Source organism: Gasterosteus aculeatus, chromosome 21, assembly GCF_964276395.1.
Source record: "Gasterosteus aculeatus chromosome 21, fGasAcu3.hap1.1, whole genome shotgun sequence".
In the NCBI taxonomy this organism is placed as follows: Eukaryota; Metazoa; Chordata; class Actinopteri; order Perciformes; family Gasterosteidae; genus Gasterosteus; species Gasterosteus aculeatus.
Genome location: NC_135708.1, coordinates 13,202,066 through 13,222,934, shown reverse-complemented (window position 1 = coordinate 13,222,934; position 20,869 = coordinate 13,202,066). Strand labels below are relative to the sequence as shown.

Below are 20,869 nucleotides of genomic sequence, written 5' to 3'. Positions count from 1 at the left end.
CAAGTGGACACTTTGATTGAAAAGCGGGCTCGGTCGCCCCCTAGTGGGCGTGTCCTGCGGGAGGAGAGAGAGAGTGAGAGAGAGACCCAGAGAGAGCGCAGGTCCGGTTGTTATGGTGACGCGTTTCTCCTCGAAAGGGGACAGCGGCTGATTCGGTTACACCGCGGCAGACCTGCGCGGCGGCTCCAGCTGACAGGTAAGGCGTCGACGACCTGTGTTCTACCCCCGTTCACGTCGGTATCGTTCAACCTTTTGCTCGGCTTAATTATTCGAGTCGGTTTCAACCGAAAGTGTCGCGTGGGCCGCGGAAACTTCTTTAATGCACTCAAAAAGACCAGCGCAACTGCGTGAGCGTTAACGCCGGTTAGCGGATAATTAAGCTAACCCGAGGCTAAGGTAACGTTAGCATGACACAACACCTGAGACAGTCGACTTTATCGCTGCTCAACAAGTCCTCTCACTGGCTTTTTTGTGTGTTGTTGTTGCACCACGACGGCCCCCCGGTTCGGACGGACTCGCCGCTGTTTACTTTATCCGCACCCAGACGCGATGGACGAAGCCAGGTTAGCTTGAACGAACTGTTTACCTCACCTGTCAGACGAGCCACCTGTTGAGCCTGTCTGCGGACCGCTATGTAGGTCGGTGTTAGCTAATCCGCCGCTCACGGGTAATCCCACGATCACACGAGAAGAAAGCTCTCGGTGGCTTCTTGATTTTGCTTCTTCATATCTAACGTGAGATAATCTGATTAAACAAGTGCAGAGTTGTGTTATTGTTATCATGTACATAGAACATCTGAATGACTTTTCTACCTCGAGCTGCAGATACAGTCCTGATGTTAATCTAAATTGTTTGTGAGCAGGTTATAATTTCATTCATTTCTGCGAGGCTTGGTTGCTGTTGTTTGTCCTGTATGGCACATAGCTGGCAGATTATTTGCTAATGAAAAATGATAGTTCGCTGCCACCCTAATATTGAGATATGACGTTTGTCTTGGCGATTGTTTTACCGACTACATAATGTACTGATAAGTAAATTATTGACCTGAAAAGATGTCCTGTCATCAGTTCTTGCTAAAACCTCATAAGAAGTTTTCCTCATAAGTGTGTTCGAAGTTCTGTACAATAGCGTTTCCTTGCTGTGTATTGTCAAATATTTGCAGGTTTCACAAGATTAACTTGCCCCTTGATTCACAGCATCACACACACACATGCCCTAGAGGATCTAGAAGGATCATAAAAGTTTAGATTTAATTTCACCACTGTGCGTAGGTGTGTATTTTAGTGGACCGTAACCTCGGTGATCATTCACTAAATTCAGATCCAAAGGGTCCATCCACCATTGTGGCAACAATGGGATCTTTCAACTGAACGTGGACTTTATTAGAAACTTTGGATGAATGAATGAAGACCGGAATCCAGTGCATGACTGGAGTTAATCATTACAAACCTGTTTCTTTAACATCCTATTGCACCTTTCTTCTTCATGATAAGACTTTTTCAAGAGCAAACTGTATCTACCAAGGTTTGTCTCTCTGTAACATTCCTTATATCGAGCACGGCTCCCCCTCATTTGTTCTCACCGAGGCATTTCTCGACCTTCACCTCTGTGCATTTTTCAACGCGACATATACGTATGTCTCATCCCACAGGCGCCATTTAAGGAGTCTTTATTCCCGTGATCCTTCCCCACCTCGCCTTTGTGTGTCGACCCTACTTCCTGCTTAGGAGCTGTCGGAGGAGTTAAAAGTAGGCTAGTCCGTCTCCTCCCCGTCCTTCCTTTTCGTACCCTGCTCTATTGCTCTCGCATTCTTTCCTCCACATCCTCTGGCCTTCTCCGTCCATATCCTGTCCTACAGAGAAAAACGCAGGGACACAAATCTCAAATATATATGAGATTCTCTCTCTCTACTCTGTGGTGTTACTGATATTTCTGTGTAATTACAGTACCACTTTGGACACACTTTGTCATTGAATTGAATGAGAAAATGTCTCAATAGTTTGAGTGGTACTGTATGTGGAGCAGCTTAAAGCTTGACACATGACAGGCCTTAATGTGCCCCCCCTGCCCCCTCCCTCCACTCACTCACATTCTGTGCTTCCCATGAGGGTTGCAACCATGCACATTATTTTTGTCCTCAAAATGTCAGAAAGTAGAAAAGTAACGACACAGCCTGGGGTTTCTTCTTCAGATGCTTCATTCCAAAGACTAATAATACAAGGACCACCTCCTTTTGTTTTGAAGTAGTACAGTACCAGTTGAAAAACGACCTTTCTGGTCATTATGCAGGCGGTTTAGGGGACCCGGCATCGTTTCAGAGGGCAGACGGGATAGTTGCAGAGTCATCGTGCTGCTTTGTTTCAGCAGATCACATCAAATCTCCCACTGGGCTGGTGGTCGTACACAACAGCTGAGCAATGTCATCCCACGATGGCAAACCTTTAATGATGCCCTCAGCGCTGGTGGCCAGATGTAAGGCTGAGCAGGAGTTTTAGCTTTTTGTAAGTCCAGTCACAAGCTTCCTCTCGGTGAATGTAGGAGCTTGTGTTTTCCATACTGCCCCATTCATTCCAGCTGTTGAATGAAAGTGTATGTTCCTCAGCAGCCCATCCTGTTCGGTCGTTAAGACAGAAAAAGGGACATTTTTTCCCATCGCACAAAATGTGTACTTGTATTTGCCAGTGTGTGCGCGAGTGCGCGCTGCCATGCCAGAGTTTGCAAAATACCGGTGATCTCACCGCGTCTTTTCCCGTCCGTCTGGGTTCTGCCTGACTCACAGAATCACAAGGTGCTCTTACACAGTTTACCCGACCGGGGCGAATGAGACGCCAGCCCAAGTTAGGTCTCTGCGTGCACTGACAGCAGACCACGAGTTCGTTAGGAAAACCGGCCGAGCTCAATGGGCAGAACACCGAGGGAGGAATCAGGTAAGAGCACAGAATAGTTGGTGTTCATTTTGTATGTATTTACTTTTTTCAATATTGAAGCTATTTCCACCTTAAATAACCACTTTGCTTGATGTATGTGTTGATTAATTTACATGGTAGGTTAGTTACTTTGTTAATGGTAAACTTGTTGTTTTAATACGGGTCTTTTCGGCCCTATTTATGAGAAATGAATCGCAATGTAAGCCATTGCTATTTCTAAATCGGAGGCGTGTCGTTCTCGGTGCTGCTTGTTGTGTTCTCTTTTTTACACAACACAACCTGGTTTTCACTTTGTTTAGTTCCTTCTAAATTCTGGCCCACAATTCCAACCCCACGAGGCTACTTTGAGACTCCTCTCCCCTCTAAAGCGCACACTGGACCTAAAGGTTATAGTTAAGAGAGAGTCCATTTCAAAATAAGCACCCGGTGTGATGTAAACACTCGTGTTAAGTATAGGTTTAAGCCCGAAAGGAGGAGCGGGGAGTGACACGCAGCCTTTCAAGGCTATATTTGTTCTCGACTATATAAGCATAAAATATGCCAAGCATCTCAGTACCTTTTATCATTCAGCCCCTTTTCCCTTCTCTTCAGCTCAGTTATTCACCTACGGTGATGTAGATCATTACCATAAACATCTTTAAAGTATTTGGTCACGTGTGTGTCTCTCTGTGTGTGTGTGTGTGGGGGGAGGAGCCAGTAAACATAGAGCTGTCTTCATTCCTTCAAGATCCTGCACTGATTGGCTTTGTCTGAGATTTGAGCTCTGCCAAGAAGCCTTGTGTGTGTGTGTTTGTGTGTGTGTGTGTCACTTTGCATCTGTGTGTCAAAGTTGTATCACAGTAGGATTTCTGTTTGTCTGGGCTGCATTCAATACAATCCTCACATGCACAGTATAAGAGGCCGACAGGTGAGGCCCGGTGCTGCTTGGTCAGGGTGGAAACACAGTCAGCGTGTGGCCCAAACCTCCTTTTGTACATTTTGAGTCAGAGCGTACATCGTTTTCTCTGGAGTAAGAGCGCTAAAGCACAAAACATTTCACCCAAAAAAGGGTGACGGGAAAGCTGTAGTTTTGATTGTTGTTAGCGAGTTAACCAGTTGTAAGATGGTTGTTAGCCATGATGTGTTAAAGTGTTGCGTGTGCACAAGCACAAGCTGTGTGCAGACCCCACATTGGCCATCACTGTAACCTCGATAGTGTGTGTTGAGTGGGCGGTTATTGTGAGGCATATTTGTTTTGTTCTTAATGTTGTTATTTATGCTGGCCTAACGATGTGTTTCCTGTCTGTTCCTTGCTCATTTTGTGTTAAGTTAACAAATTCTTCATCAATGCAATTCAACTTTCAAATCCAGTTCTCCTCTCTTGGTTTCTTTTCCAGTTTTGCCCATTGGAATAACATTGTGACAACCAACCCCATCACAGGGATGTTTATAATGGTCACAATGTTATTTTGGGGTTGTCACAATGTGTCAGTGTCTTTGATCGTTAATTAGCTCTTTGTTACAATAAGTTGGTAAATGGGAGGGATTGAAATATGCTTTGACGATGAGCAATTTCAATTTCTCATTCAACTCTAACAGAATGTTAAGTTATGTTACAAAGCAAAAGAAGATGATGTTACAGAGTCTATGGCAGCGTAAGGCCCATCAAACTATAACCCTAAGTGGCTATAATTCCTGACCCTGACATGTGTCATCAAATTGAAGCTGAAAGAACATTTAATCAGGCTTGTTTGTCATAGAAATGTTATCTGAAATGTCAATGCCATCCAGTCAAACAATACTACGAAAAACATTTATTGAGCTTCCGATTTGCACAAATGCAACAGATGATTGAAGAGGTTGGATTGTAACATGCCCGTTTCCCCCCCACACCCTTTTTTAATGCTTTAAAACTAAAAATAATGTCCAACTCATTTGGAATTTGAGTCAAATGCAGTCGTGCATAATAATGCTTGGAAAATGACTTTCATTTGTGAGCCACCCAATGCTAATGTTTAAGATTGGGATCTTTTAATCCTCTGATCTTTCAGATTGTGTTAGGTATTACCCCCCTAATGCAGCAGTCGCGTTAAGGATTTCCCTCTGTTCCTCCATTCCTTTCTCCTTTTAAAGCCCCTTAAAATGCCACAAAACACGCTCCCTGTTTCCAATTCACCAAAAACCGATCACCATTTTTCCTTGAGTTTCTTTTTTCTCCTGTGTTCCTTTTAACAGGAACGTGGACTTTTTATTCAAAAGGAGGAAGGATTGTTAAAAAAAGCCCCCCCATGGATTATCGGCATTATAAATGAACCATGTCTGTGGTTTCCAATGCCGCGTTCATGTGTGTATTGTTTGAGTGAATGGTCATCGTAGTGGCCTGAAGTCAATGGGAGAGAATTAAGCTTATTAGCTCAGTCTAAGGAAATCCTTACATTGTAGCTTGTGACAAAGGGTGAAAGGTCAGGTATCCTAAAAATAGTAGGAAGGAATAGTAGTCGGTCCTCAAAGCCAGGCCAGGAGTTTAGTTAGCTAGGAAATGTTACTAATGCAAGCCAAGTCTAAAGTCCCATACAGCCCATAGTTTATGATACTTGGTACTCATACTGCAGATATTCCTCAAGCTATAATAGTGTGTCATAATGTTGTAATACTACTTTTGTATAGGTGACCCTTTACAAAGGATGCATACTTAGTAGTTATCCATGGCGGCAACACAGTAGTGTCTTCTTAAGCATGTTTTTATAGTGTAGTAACTGATTAATTAGCCATAGCTAAGCGTAACCGTCTTTTTACTCATGTATTGCTCTTTATAAAAGGTGCTTTATTAGAAAATGGTAGCTACCAGTTGCATTACCTTTCTGCCCCGTTTGCACCACCACAAAATGAATACAGGGAAATCTCTGGAAAAAACAATCTTAAAGCTCTTTATGGCTCATTGGGAAATAAACCAAAGAGGAACTTCTGAATCCATCACGTGGGCTGACTTGTGTGGCGATGGGGTTTACCCACCTTCTCGTGTAAGTGGCCGCTCGCTGCAGTGGCCCCCGAGGCCCGCAGACCACACGTCCCGTCAGTCGCTCTCCCTATCGCTATCTCACCGAGTGCCTCCAGTTGACCTTCCTCTCAGCCCTCACGGGCCTAAATAATAAATGACACGCCTGGAAAGAGCAGAGTGCACGTGAGCCCAGGTGAGTTACCCGGGACGTTAGCCGAAGGTAATGAGAGCGAGGGCGCGGCGGCTAGTACTCCCGCTGGATCCCGTCGCATAGCAGATATTTATCCGCTCCTCTGCTGGTCATGCCTCGGTCAGGAATCCCCCCCCCCCTCAGCCTCCTGTGTGTGTCGATGGCAGCATAGTGTGTGTGGTTGTGTGTGTGTGTGTGTGTCGGCTTGCAGGATGTGTCAATCATTAATGAAAGTCGTCCCACTGTCTCAGGTTCCCTTCGGGAGAGGGGCGGGAGAGGAGGGAGGAGGTGAAAGGAGCTCAGGGGTTAAAGATAACAGGGTTAGGAGAGCGCAGCGCCTACATTACTGTAACACAACCCCCCCATCCCTCTTTTCTCTTTCTCTCTCCCCCCCTTTTGCCTTCTTTCTCCCCTCTCCCTTCTCACAGTTGCCGAGAGAAGACGATGTTGTTGAGGGCGCAGTCCTCAAAAGCTTCGTTTCCAGCTCTGCTTTTCGGAAGGTCTTCCAAATAGTCCAGCAGCAACAACAACGACGACAACGAGGACAAGAAGTGGAGTTTGGAATAGTTGTCACTCACTATTATGTGGTACTTGAATCCTGTCAGTGAATGAGCTGAATGTTTACGGCCCTTGTTCCTCCTTCCTCGTTCCCTGCCGCCACATCCTCGCTATGGATTCTGTAAGACTTCCCCCTCGTTTGGATCCGAGTCTCGGACACAGTCACCACCACAAGCTTTGGCCGAGCATCCGGCCCGTAGAATAGTTTGCCATTCTTGCCCCCCCCCCCTCGCACACCCGTCTTCCCTTCGATGTACCCAGTTCCCAACAGTGGACATGGATGGAATGGCCGACAGTTGTTTCCAATCCACGGCTTGGATGATACTATTTGGGGCATCTTTCTTCCTCCCTTTTCCGACGGCGGGATAAGAGTTTCTTCATCTGGAAGATGAGGCACTGCAACAATTCTACGTGTTGGTTTCACTTGAAATCCCGGAGATATCCGTTTCGTGATGGCAGAATATAAGTTGTTTTGGGAGATCACACTTTGAGCATTCTCAGAGCTTGCTTGAGTTCTTTTTATTTATTCTTTCCCGTATTTACAGATGAACTGCATCTGTTTGTGAGCTCCCTCAGGCTCTAACGTAGGCCCGATCGGCCTCACAGGGAGTCTCTTATAGGAAGCTATATCAGAAGTCTGATAACCCCAAACTTTTATATTTGATATCCTTTCGGGCCAGAGAGAAACGAACCACAAGTTCCGTATTGTTGTGGCATGGCGGCAGAGCACGGCGAGCTACTGGCTGAAATGGCCACAGTCGGGCGTCTGAGCGCCACCGAGCGCCTGAAGCACGCCCAGAAGCGGCGCGCCCAGCAGCTGAAGGGATGGGCGCAGATGGAGAAGGATGGAGTGCGAGGGTCGAGGGCCAAGGCGGATAAGAAGAAGGCGCGCACCATCAAAGTCACTTTCCCCCAGTCCATCACGCTGCTGGATGCGACTGCACGCAATGACCTGGAGGAGGGTGAGTAGAAGCACGCACACAAACTCTCCCACCAATACAAGTGATTCAGAGCTTTAATAGTGATACCAGGTAGACCCGACTATGACCTCCACACTGGGCTCCTTCGGTGCTGTTGGCCTCACCTCACGTGAAGCGCATGGCTGCCAATGAGCATTGTTCTCCATAAAATGCAATTCAAAGGAAGTATATAATGCATCCTTCTTTCTGGGCAGCTCACATTTTTGGTTACGTTCTAGTCGTAATCTGAGAGGCATTTGGGCGATGCGATAATTCCCATGCAGGTTGAGGGCTAATTACAGTGGCACGGTTTCCAAGTCCATTGTTAGCACATTTCTGATTACTGTGCAACGCAATATAACGTTTATGTGGAGAGGACTGTGGTCAGGTGGTTATTCACAATGGTGTGTGTGTGTGTGTGTGTGTGTGTGTGTGTGTGTGTGTGTGTGTGTGTGTGTGTGTGTGTGTGTGTGTGTGTGTGTGTGTGTGTGTGTGTGTGTGTGTGTAGTGAGGGAGCTTCTTAACAGCGGTGTCAGCCCAGATTTGGTCAACGAGGATGGACTGACAGCCCTGCATCAGGTACACAAACGCACGCACACACAAAGAGCCAGTGACTACTACAAGACCCCCCCCCGCCCTCCTCTTCCCCTGCAAACACGACAACAGACATCTACACGACGTGTGTGTGTTGAAGTTGTGTGCGGTCACAGCTCCGGGCTCACTAAGTACTGTTTGCCTTTATTTTGTCTGAACTCTTAACTTATCTTGGGGCAGCCGTTTTGAGGAGCGAGGGCAGCTTGCTCCGGCTCGCATTCCTTCCCTGAACATTGACTCAGAACTGATTATTTTGAAAAGACCTTGAAGTACACAAATCTAAAGCTACAAAGAAAACCTTCACAGTTTGGTTGGGCATTTTCTCTCCCTTCCCATTTTGCTCTGTGTTGTTTACGTCTCTTTTTTGAGAATTTTGAGAAGAATTTAAAACGCTACCACAAATTCACGCGAGGGATATGTGTGCGCACAGAGGACTCTTTATAAAAGCAGTTGACTCTGCTCCGCTTGGAAAACTTGTGGAGTGTGTACACAGCAGAGGTCTGTGCCAAGCATGCAAATCCTTTTTTATTACTCAAACCGCTGTATTAGCAGCCATAAAAACAAAGCATTGAGAAATCCATTTCTTTTGTTGGCGTGTAGCACTTGTTTCCTGCCGTTTTCTGTGGCTGTTTTGTACTGTCTGCGCATATGTGCATCATATTTACATCTCCCTCTCTTTGCAGTGCTGCATAGATGATTTTGTGGAGACAGTGCAGTGCCTGCTGGATGCCGGTGCCTGCGTGAACGCCTGTGACAGCGAGCTGTGGACTCCGCTGCACGCTGCCGCCACCTGTGGACACACTGGATTGGTGCAACTCCTGATTCAGGCGTAAGTTCTCACATGAACTTCAGCCCCGCATTCACACAGCCTTTTATACGGTAGAGTGTTTTTACAGCTTAAAGGACCATTCAAAAAAACGTTTTTTATATAAACTAAATAAATGTGTGAATGCAGGATGGATATTTTCTTTCTGGACCAAACGGACTGAGAGCTTTCTCAGCGGAAGACTAGTTTACATAAACAATGCAAATACGGCTGCAGCCTGACATACAAAACACTTTGCATTCAATGAATATTCCGAGTTGCTGATCCAAGTGTGTCACAACTTGGCACTGTAATGGAATTGTCTTTATGGGTGTATTCTTGTGTGTGTGTGTGTGTGTGTGTGTGTGTGTGTGTGCTTCTAGTGGGGCCAACATGCTGGCTGTCAATGCGGACGGCAACATGCCCTATGACCTCTGTGAAGACGAGGCCACCCTTGAGTTGATGGAGACGGTTATGGCTGAACAGGGTCAGTGAGATGAGTCACGTCCAGCCCGTTGCTTATTTGTTATTTATTTGGCAGGGATAATGCAAATTACATATAGTCCACCATATATGGTTTAAGCTCCTTTTCCTTCTAAGCCAACACAATACACAATTGAAAAGTTTAAAAAAAAACATTGTAATATGAATAAAGAAAGGTCATTACTAAATTCCCACTTCAGCAATCCCATGAGGACAAACGGATGATTCATCAGTACGAATTAATTAGAATTGGTCCAGTTTGTTTTCTAGCATTTATTCATTTTCATACAAAGCTGAACGGGTCTCCATTTGAAACCAGGTGCACATACTAATGACCAGTCCCAAACGTGTGTGTGTGTGTGTGTGTGTGTGTGTGTGTGTGTGTGTGTGTGTGTGTGTGTGTGTGTGTGTGTGTGTGTGTGTGTGTGTGTGTGTGTGTGTGTGTGTGTGTGTGTGTGTGTGTGTGTAGGGATAACTCAGGATCGTATAGATGAATGTCGAGGAGCTAAAGAGGGGACCATGCTGGCTGACATCAAGGCCCTGGTTCAGAGCGGAGCGGACTTGAACTCACAGGACGCTAACGGAGCTACACTGGTGAGCAGAGGGACATCTGTTGTACACATAAAGAAATTAGGACGTGATAGACCAGGGATTCTCACCGTATTTTTAACCAACCAGCGTCGTAATCTCGGAGGGAAAACGCAAATAGTTTTTAGAAATTGTTTCCAATCAGCTAAGACGTGTGTTTAGCTTAATGTCTGAAATTTCAGCTGAAGTGCCCCTTGAAGTGCCTTCCTAACACTTGAATGACCTTGCTGAATGTCTCTCCCAGCTCCATATAGCGTCCGCTAACGGCTATGTGTCCGTGGCGGAGCTGCTGCTGGAGCACAGCGCTGCGGTGGAGGGTAAGGACTCTGACGGCTGGACGCCGCTACATGCCGCCTCCTGCTGGGGACAGGTAGGTGGCGCATGCAAAACCAAAAGAGAAGAAGCTTCCACCTTGTCTTGAAGGACCCCGCTAACAGGGCTGTTGGTGTTTTTGGTCCACAGATCCAAATGGTGGAACTGTTGGTGGCCAATGGAGCCAGTTTAGACACAAAGTCCGTCCTGGAGGAGACGCCAATGGGTGAGACCAGATAGACAAATGATATAAACAACAGTGCCTTTTCCTTTTTAACGATTTAATGCTAATCCACAGTCCAGCCTATAATAAAATATGAACTGATCATCATGACTGCCACTGAATTGCAGCCTCCTTGTCAGCATCTTCTCTTCCACTCCTTCCGGGGGCCTAACCTCTGCTGCGACCGACTTTTCAGACGTGTGCATGGACGAAGAGGTCAGAGCCAAACTGATGGACCTGAAGCACAAACACGACGCCATCATGAAGACCCGGGACCGGCAGAAGAGCACACTGCAAAGACGAGCCTCTAGCACCGGCAGCAGAGGGTGAGAGGGGACGCGATGCCAGAGGGAGCCCAAGGGGGAAATTAATCACCTGTTGGAGCAAATGAGCTTTACTGTTCTCTCGCTTGTCTCTACAGTAAGGTGGTGCGTCGCGTCAGTGTCAACGAGCGCTCCAGCCTGTACCGTCGGGAGCACCACAAAGAGGCCATAGTGTGGCAGGAGCGCGGCCGGCAGTCGGAGCCTCAGGACGACGACGAGGACAGACAAACGGACAACGAGCTGCACCAGCAGCACGCCGCCACGGTGAGCCGGATCAGCGGGAACACTGATGGAAACGTTCCTTGTTATCAAAGTCTGCCGTGAGTTATTTTCTATTCTCTAGCATTTTTGTTTTTCTTTCCAGGGTGCCGGTGGTGCCGCCGCTTCGGGCTTGGCGGAACTGGAGGCTGCCGACAGGAAAATAGGATCGAGCGTAGGCAACGGGGGGACCTCGATGTCCCTCTCCTCCTCGGTACCTGGAGAGCTGCTGAGCGGCGGGGGGCTCATGGAGCGCAGCGCCTCCTACCAGCTCAGCCCCGCGTCCGGAGCCGGGTCGGGTTCCACGGTAGGAGACGGGGCGGACAGTATGACTCGGGAGAGATCGCACCAGACACTGGCTGACCTGAAACGGCAGCGGGCGGCCGCCAAGCTCAATAAGTACCCGGCGCCTCCGCCGCCGCTTCCTCCCGCCTTGGAGGAGGAGCCCCCCGGAGCAGCGGTCGAGGTGGCGGACGCTCCGGCACGGGCGGAGTTCCAAGCGACCCCCGGCGCGCGGGAGGCGGCCCCCCTGAGCCAGGTGTACTTCACCCCAGCCAGCGGAGACCCTCCACTGCTGAAACTTCGAGCCCCCGAGGAGGAACAGTCTAACAATAAAGAGCCCTGCTGTGGACTCATGTAGACAGTCTGACACACACACATTGCCTGCAAAGTAGAGAAGATGTGCATTTTGCGGCGCAAAGTGACAAAAACTTGTTTGAAATGAATGAGACTGCAAGTTTAGGCCACATGCCAACGAGGGTTCCGCCTAAGCTGCATTTCAGAGAACTGAAGATGTTGGGTGTCTATCAAGTGTGCCCAAGTGGAGAAGCACAGGTTCCGATTTTGCAATAACAAGCAAATATTTGCTTTGCTTGGTTTTGGTATCATTATTTAACTTATCCCCTAGTGCACTGCTCAACTACTGTAGATCGACATTTCAATGAAAAGCCTTAATCGGGGGCCGAAGTTGAAAAGCCGTTCAGGATTATGTGTTTTACATTAAGAATGAGATTCTTTACCAAGTGCTATGAGGGTATGTGATACATTTACGTTTTAAGCCACCAGTTAGTCGCGGTTGAGAGATTGTTTGGTCATGATAGCTTCAAAGTATGATATACTATATTTACATTGAGAGAAAGATGAAAACACTGTTCCCTTGCTTGATTTCTTCTTCTTTTTTGGGGGGGGCTGAACATATGCTGAGACTTTTTCCATTGCACAGAAAAGCCTACATTTCATCATTTGATACAGTGCAATTTGTAAATCAACTGTTTGTCACTAAAATAATGTGATTATCTGTGTATTTAAAGCAGTGGAAAATTGACTCAGCCCCTCATCATCATTATTTTTATTATTATTATTTCTAGATTTCTATTTTTTGTCAGTATTTCTATTTTTCTACTCTGAATGGAATCACATTATTTATTCTATCTAATACTGAATAGTGCTGGTGGTGTACAGTGTACATTTTTTGTAAAGATAAATGTGTAATGTATCAATTTATCTTTTTGTTAAACCAAGTGAACTTGTCATATAATTATTTTTTTTTTGTCAAAGATTGGTGCCTTGTTTAGGTGGCAAATTTGATATATAGGTTTGCAATGCTTGCACAACGTCCCACGTGTAAATTTGGTGAGCAGTGGGATAAAAGGATATATTCCTCCAACTTGATGTGCTGTCAGTGCACGCTAAATTATATATTACAATTCAGTTTTGTTAGTGATTTTTACCGAGCCCTATCTAAAAAATCTATATATTAAAATGATTCTCAAATAATCTCAGTATTTTCCTTTATTTTACAGTGTATTTCTTAAATAGATTCAAGCATTACGTCACGGCTATCTATAAAAGCACGGAATCATTTATTTTAATTTTTTTTTTTAAATTGGGGGGGATGAGACATTATTCAGATCGAATAATGGACTCCTGTTTGGAAAAGCCAATCGCTCCAGACAACGACGGTGTCTCCCACTTGGGGTGAGCAGTTGCACATTAAAAACACTACGTTACAACACTCCCTCCCTCCCCCAAGCGCACATTAAGCACGCGGGGACTTCCACGTCGTGTGTGCGTGGCCGATGACAGCTGTGCGTGGATGTCCCGACATGAATAGAAGCCCAGAGAGAGGGGGAGAGGTTTCCTTTTATGCGATCTGTCTTTAAACAAAATTAAATGCTTAAAGACAAATTTACGTGGAGTGTCGCGTGACGCTTCCAAAAATACGCAGGCCTCGACCCAAGGTCACCGGAACATCACATGCGTGAATGTGAACCGTTCTGGGATTCAGATATCAAGTGTCTTTCCCGAGTCCCGTTCCAAGGGGGCGGGGGGCGCTCTTACACTTTTTTTTCTTCTCACACACAGGCAGCTCATTATGTGGCTCACTTTCTCTCGTCATAGAAAAAAGACATTCAGATGAAGAGTTTTTGCATAACTGCGTCTACAAATAATCCTGTCCTCGCTCGTAACGTGATTCCCTTCGCCGTTCCCAGATTCCCTGACTTCCTTCCAAAACTGTTTCGCATTTCTGTTTATTTGGGTGTGAGCTTCAGTTGAGTATATTTTTTATGTGTAAGCTAATTGCTATAAACATTGTACCAAAAATTAAGAAAAAATAGCTTCAATTTTGGAAACGTGCGGGTCTTGTGATAGAAATCCCCTTGTTCGCGCGGGTCACACGGTGGATTAAAGGAGCTCTGACAAAAAAAGCTCCCTCGTGGTTTCTTGCGACACCTTGTCGGTTTTGTAAAATGTCACAGATCTCGGAACGTCAAGTGGTCTTGTTTGTACAAGTCGGCAACTGTTTGCGTGAATAACAACAACAACATGGGGAGTTAACGTGTTGAACGCGGGAGTGGTTTTATATTGTTGTATTGGTACTTTTGTAACCACTGCCAAGAAACTTCTTAATCATCCAAAGCACACACTCCAAAAGTATTAACTTGCTTTTGCTCCTTTGTTTCTCTTACTCCACTCAAGTGTGCTATTGCTAAAAGTTATCTAGAGGTAAAAATAACAAAACCAAAACGAATCGGTCCCATCGACGTTGTTTTTATTTTTCTCCGACGACACGTAAACGCATCACGCCAAGTCAGTCAAGAAACTGCAGCCAACCAGGGCGAAGGGGGGCGTGGCGCCCGGCTGAAGGCGTGAGCGCGAGGCGAGCTCCCCTCCGCTCACTGACAGTAGAAGCGCGAGCGGGTTCGGTTCGCTCAAGTCTTTCCTTTTCCCGTTCAAGTCGGCGCAGACGGAGCGACGTAACGAGGATGTCACAGCACGCGGCGAACGGGCTGTCGGGCCGGGTGAAGCTGCTCAATGTGGACAACATGAACCCCAACGTGAAGCGGGTGGAGTACGCGGTGCGCGGGGCCATAGTGCAACGGGCCGTGCAGATAGAGAAGGAGCTCAAAGAGGTAAAGCCAAGTTGGAAATAAAGGTATAAAAAGCTGTTTTTTTTAATGGATTTAATGTTAGGTCACATGACAGAGGTGTTCCTACACGTGCTTTAATGCGCCTGCTGGGGTTATTGTCTGTATTCACAAAGCTAGAAGTTGATATAGGCACCTCCAAATTGTGTGTCTTTTAAGAAATTAGCTTTCTTTTTAAACTTAAAAAAAACAAACTGCAGTTGCTATTTACACGCAACAGTCGAAAGGGATCAAAACATGTTATTTAACTGCACTGATTCCTCCACATGATCAATAATGCTTGCCCTGCACGCTTCTTGCTGACTGGCTTCAGGACTGACCACACAGTTCCACTTTTTAAAAAAAGTCTCTACGTGTCAGCATTGCTGTTATGTACTCCAACTCGTATTACATTTCATATAAAAGGTTACGCAAGTCTTTGAAGTGGAGCGTAACGCGATCCTCTCTGCAGTTACGTACAATCTCCTCACGGGACGTCCCTACATGCCTCCCGGAGTTTGACTATTGCCACGGCCTGAGGTGACCTGGCAGGACGTGTAGATGGTAAAGGCTCATTATGTAAGACGAGAGGGTACATTCTCTATCCTCTTTTGTGTATCTGGCTTTCCCACCTCCCTCCTCCTCCTCCTCCTCACCCTGGGGGAGAGAGTCCATTTGACGAAGCTGCAGCTGTGAGGCCCCAACAGCGTCACCAACCTTTTCTCTGCGATGAGGTCCATTTGACAAGCGGCCCGAGTTCCACGGGAAAGTTCTCGGGTTCTTGGTAATCCACTGGTTTTTCACTCCTCTTGTAAAAGGACCCCCCCCCACACTCCTACTCCCCCGTGACCCTCCCAAAAACAAAGGTATTTGCCAGGAGTAACTGGAATCGTTTGCTGCAGCGCCATGAAGTGTTTCCCTACGCAGGTTTATTTCAGACCAATTCAAAGTCCAGGGGGGTTATAGAAGTTCAAACACGCACATATGAGTTTAGAAAAAAACTTTGAAACAATCAGAAATCTAAAATACAATATTCTTCAGAGCGGTCAAGAGGGTTTATTGTAGCTATCTTTGGGTCCGCTTCCTGTCAGATCCGTTACTGGAGCACTTTTAGTGATTGCTCAGCAGATTTTGTGTGTGTGTGTGTTGTGTGCGCCTGCGCCTGCACTGCTGTGAGGATTTTTGAGGACACTTACATATCGTCAGCCAGACATCTGGATTTTTTAGGCCTGAATCGAAAGAACAGGGAAAGAACCAGGTCTTATTCAGCTATGAGTTTGTTGCATCACAGAAAATGTCACATCCACCACTTCTATCAGTAAGTAGGATGTAAATTTAGGTCGGTCAGGCTCCATTCCAGCCGGTCGGTCTAAAGGGTTCCTCGGCCCGGCTCGCGGGTGTAATCAGTGCCTGGCGCTGAGCCCCCCCCCCCTCACCCCTCACCACAGAACAGCGGCCTCTTTGTTGCTGGAGAACAAGACGGGGAGTGAAACAGGGAACGTGCCGCATCCTCTTACCTAGATTTCAATCGGACTTCTACCCCATTTAACGTGCAGCCAAAGAATCTTGCAGGCCCTGTTCTTTCATGCGTGAGGTCACGTTACTGATAACGTGGACTAAATCGAAAGGGCAAACCTCTCCCTGTGCCCTTGGAGGCCTTTCCCTTGGTATTTGTGTAAGCAGCATTTTATCGCATGGTAGTTTGCTGTCACAACCTCCTCCGGTTAGTGATCGGCGGAGCCGTAATAAAGTGTACTTCGTTCTTATGTTCAGTGCTTTGCAGAAGGTATGAGCCCAAATGTCGGTTCCCATCCCGATAAACAGCCGCAGCAAACAGCCTGACTTTCCCCTTCAATAAAGAACAGATGCCCGCTAAATACAGATTCCAAATGTTATTAAATCACTCTTACGGTTTGGAAGAGGAGAGAAATTGAATGAAATAGACTCAAATATCTCAAACGATTAGATTAAGCCAGCGCAAAGACCCCAATTAACCCCCGTGTCTCGGGAAGACGTCGGCCTGTGATGGACGATTTGAAGCTCTTTCCGTTTATTTTTCCCTGTTTCTCGTGTGCACTAAATACTCCCCGTGAGGTTACAGCAGCACAGGGACGTTTCTCTAATCTTCTCATAAAGGCTTCAAGCGGGAAACAAGTTGGTTTCTTTTGCACACAAGACGCCTCTTTGTCGCCGCGTACGTGCATCTCCGGATTCCTTTCTGCTGCCGTGGATCTGTTGAGTGATTTAATATTCTGAGCTGCTTCTTTCCAGATGTCTGAAGAATGTCCCGAGTCCTGCAGCCGGTATCAATAAATCACATTGGCAGTATGAGGTTATTATTGTTATGACGCTTGTATTGTGAACCGGCTGTTAATAATAATTAATAATTAAATAAATGTTCTCCCTACTTTGCTCAAATGTCCCAACTGCACGGTTGAGTGGAGACACGCAAGAAGTTTCCAATGTATCCCAACGAACGTGCCTCCTTCCCATCGCTCATTGTTACGTTCTCACAAACGCGTCCTGTTCGTCAAGGAGCTGTCGCGACACGTAGAAGAATCCCGCGCTCTCGCTGCCTCGCTGCGCCGTCCGGTCTTGTTCTGTGGTGCATAATCTGTCGCCTCGGTTCTGTCTTCATCTCCCAAAGGGAGTCAAGAAACCTTTCGATGAGGTCATCAAGGCTAACATAGGCGACGCCCACGCCATGGGCCAGAAGCCCATCACATTTCTCAGACAGGTAGGAAAACTCACGAAGGCGGGGCTCATAGAGCCGGTTTTGCACATTTCATACAGCGTGGCCGTGAGACGCGTGTCCTCCTCTCTCAGGTCTTGGCCCTGTGCGCTTACCCCGAGCTCCTGGAGGACGACAAGTTCCCGGCGGACGCCAAGCAGAGAGCGCGGCGTATCCTCGAGGCCTGCGGAGGCCACAGTATAGGTCAGACGACTCCCGCCTCCTCCACCAACCACATCCACACATCCGTCAGCTCGATAGCAATCTGTTTGGACAGTCCGAACAATATTTAAACAGAGGAGGATCGATTGTGGCGCCTTTTTTTTGTCTTTATTTCAAAGTTCATGTTTTCACGTGTCCCAAGGGGCGTACAGCTCGAGCCAGGGCATCGAGTGCATCCGGCAGGACGTGGCGCGCTACATCGAGAAGAGGGACGGCGGAATCCCCTCCAACCCCGACAACATCTACCTCGCCACCGGAGCCAGCGACGCCATCGTGGTACGGGTTCCACTCTGCTGTCGTCTCTGCTCCGCGGCGCCGACACCCTGCAGGCTTTAGATTCACCTCGCTAATTATATACTCCACTGTACTTTGCCCATCGCGAACTGCGCTGCACCCATATATCTTAGTCACCGTCAGAACGCCATTGGATTCGGGTTTGTGAAACTGAAACAGGTGTGTTTGAGTGAGCAAAATGGGATCCTGGAAACGCCTACAACAACAGGAACTAACACGGAAGTGGTCTGGTGTACTTTGACAGGTGTTTGTACGCCTGGGGCTCAACTTAACAGAGATACAAAACACATTGAGGGCAGAGCGAACATGGGTGTGGTTCAAGCAAGGGCCCCTGACAGGGGGGACACAACTCCACACAGTAAACCCTGGATCTTCTATGAATAAATATGTTCTATTACTGGTTCATTCTGTCCCTCTCCTCCCTACGAATCCTAATCCCAGACCATGCTGAAGATGCTGGTGTGCGGCGAGGGCCGGGACCGCACAGGAGTAATGATCTCCATCCCCCAGTACCCGCTGTACTCGGCGGCACTGGCCGACCTGGCCGCCGTGCAGATCAGCTACTACCTGGACGAGGACAAGTGCTGGAGTCTGGACGTGGCGGAGCTCAAGAGGGCCGTCGACGCGGCCAGGCAGCACTGCAATCCGCGCGTCCTCTGCATCATCAACCCAGGAAACCCCACCGGTACGTCCGCCGATGGGGCTTTCTGTGCGTCAGTCGCTGCTATTTGTATTTGTACTTTTGTTGTGTGTGTATATATGCGTGAACAAACTCTGGTTGTCTGACAGGTCAGGTCCAGAGCAGACAGTGCATTGAAGATGTGATCCGATTCGCTAAAGACGAGCGTCTCTTCCTCATGGCTGATGAAGTAATTCACCACAACACTTCTTTAATTCTTCTTTAATAATTTTTTACTCCCCTGCGGTTCGTTCAGGGTAACCGAACAACATTTTGTGGTTAAATTTCATTCACACCACTATTGATGCCGCCAGCTGCTTTACTGTTGTTCCTTAAAGCACCACCATGACCTATGACCTCATCCATTTAGGTAGAAAGACCATCATGTATGTATTTGTCATCCTTAACAACAGATTTGAACATTTAGTAAAAATCAATCTGACTTAATGAAATTGGTGACTTGCTTGCTTAATCCATAACATGTAATGAATTTAGATCCAGTATTTACTGTAGTTTTCTATGAGCTCATTATCCCGTCGTGGCGTCAGTCATCCTTTTTCAGCCTTTGGAGATGTGCTGCACATTTCAGTATGAACGTGGTGTTTTTCCTCCCTTGCAGGTCTACCAGGACAACGTGTATGCAGAGGGCTGTAAGTTTCACTCCTTCAAAAGGGTGTTGTTTGAGATGGGACCAGAGTACTCCACCGCAGTGGAGATGGCCTCCTTCCACTCCACCTCCAAATGCTACATGGGAGAGTGAGTAGCAAGACGCGTGTTTGACACTTTATTATTAGTAATAATACTTGTAGTTATCACCTCTTACAAACCAATACTTTTGTCAGGTGTGGATTCCGTGGGGGCTACATGGAGGTGATCAACATGGACCCCGAGGTGAAGGCTCAACTCACCAAGTTGGTGTCAGTGCGCCTGTGCCCTCCGGTTCCTGGACAAGCTCTCCTGGACCTGGTGGTGAACCCCCCGCAGCCCGACGAGCCCTCCTACCACCAGTTCACGAAGGTCTGAGGAACACCTCACACACACACACACACACACACATCGGCCCCCTTAAGCACCGCAGCATGTCCTCCGTGCTCAGAGAGCCTGTATTGAGTGCTGCAGATGCAAGTTTCATGACATATTATACCATTGTTTTCTGAACACTGTTACTAAACTATTATAATTTGAAACATACTCTACTGCGACTTTTTTAATATAACCTACAATTACGGCTGTAATATACAGCACCACATTGAAGCGGATATAATTAGTAAATATTAGTAATTATTTTCAGGATAGATTTATTATGGCATTGATATTTATGCACCATCATTTCTCTCTCGCTTCTCCTTCAGGAGCGGGCGGCGGTTTTGGCAACTTTAGCAGAGAAGGCTCGGCTGACGGAGCAAATCTTCAACACAGTACCTGGAATCACCTGTAACCCCGTGCAGGGGGCCATGTACACCTTCCCCCGGATCGCTCTACCGCAGAAGGCCATCGACAAGGCAACGGTCTGCTATGCACACTCACCATACGTCACTAATGAGCCTCGTTCTTGTCTGTGTGGACGTCTTAAAACGCATGTGTGTGTGTGTCCATGTCTAGGAGGAAGGCCTCGCCCCGGACATGTTGTATTGCATGAGGCTGCTGGAGGAGGAGGGCATCTGCCTGGTGCCAGGTAGTGGCTTTGGTCAGAGAGAGGGAACCTTCCACTTCAGGTTCGTACCATCTACTCCCCTTAAATCAATGATGGAAAATAGGGAACCTACTGCAAGCAGTGTGACTACTTATTGTGGCTTTTTCTGTGCTGATCTTCAAAAAGGTATATTTTTTTGGACTGCTTCCACTGCATAAGTGCACGGTTGTAATTGGCTACACATCCTTTGCTTCCAGGATGACCATCCTTCCTCCCACTGAGAAGCTGAAGATCGTGCTGCAAAAGATCCGTGATTTCCACGTGCGCTTTACACAAGAGTTCTCATAATCATCGTGTGGTGAACCACCTGATGCGTACCAGTATATTCAAGTGCCTTTGATACGAAAGCAATAAGTCTTAATGTCACCTACAGCTGTATTCATCCAAGATCAGATTTTTACAGATTTGTATTAGTGAAGACTGCTATTGAAAAATGTGATGTCCATGTGTAGGTACAGATGCATTTGCACTTAAAGTTGCCCGGCCAGATTTAATGCACAAGTGTAAGTAGTATTGTGTGATTGCTGAGGTCTGCTGGGGCAAATCAAGAATAAGAAGGCCTGTATGATATCTGTAATACTAATATTTACATTGTGATTAAACAGATTTGTAAAAGACTTTCTGAAAATTGGTTATTAGTGACAAA

General features: G+C 46.8%; 1 protein-coding gene across 1 annotated transcript; it reads left to right on the top strand.

The window, feature by feature from the left end:
* Positions 1-49: 49 nt before the first annotated feature.
* LOC120811493 (uncharacterized) lies at positions 50-20,840 on the top strand. Its single transcript, XM_040166873.2, has 22 exons — positions 50-196; positions 6,523-7,614; positions 8,120-8,190; positions 8,889-9,034; positions 9,394-9,497; positions 9,963-10,087; positions 10,326-10,451; positions 10,544-10,619; positions 10,813-10,942; positions 11,038-11,203; positions 11,304-11,834; positions 14,194-14,610; positions 17,252-17,341; positions 17,431-17,539; positions 17,700-17,833; positions 18,293-18,536; positions 18,641-18,720; positions 19,150-19,286; positions 19,373-19,547; positions 19,883-20,038; positions 20,133-20,245; positions 20,421-20,840. The coding sequence occupies exons 2-22, from the start codon at positions 7,368-7,370 to the stop codon at positions 20,509-20,511; spliced, it is 3,468 nt and encodes a 1,155-aa protein (XP_040022807.2). The 5' UTR covers positions 50-196; positions 6,523-7,367; the 3' UTR covers positions 20,512-20,840.
* Positions 20,841-20,869: the final 29 nt, after the last annotated feature.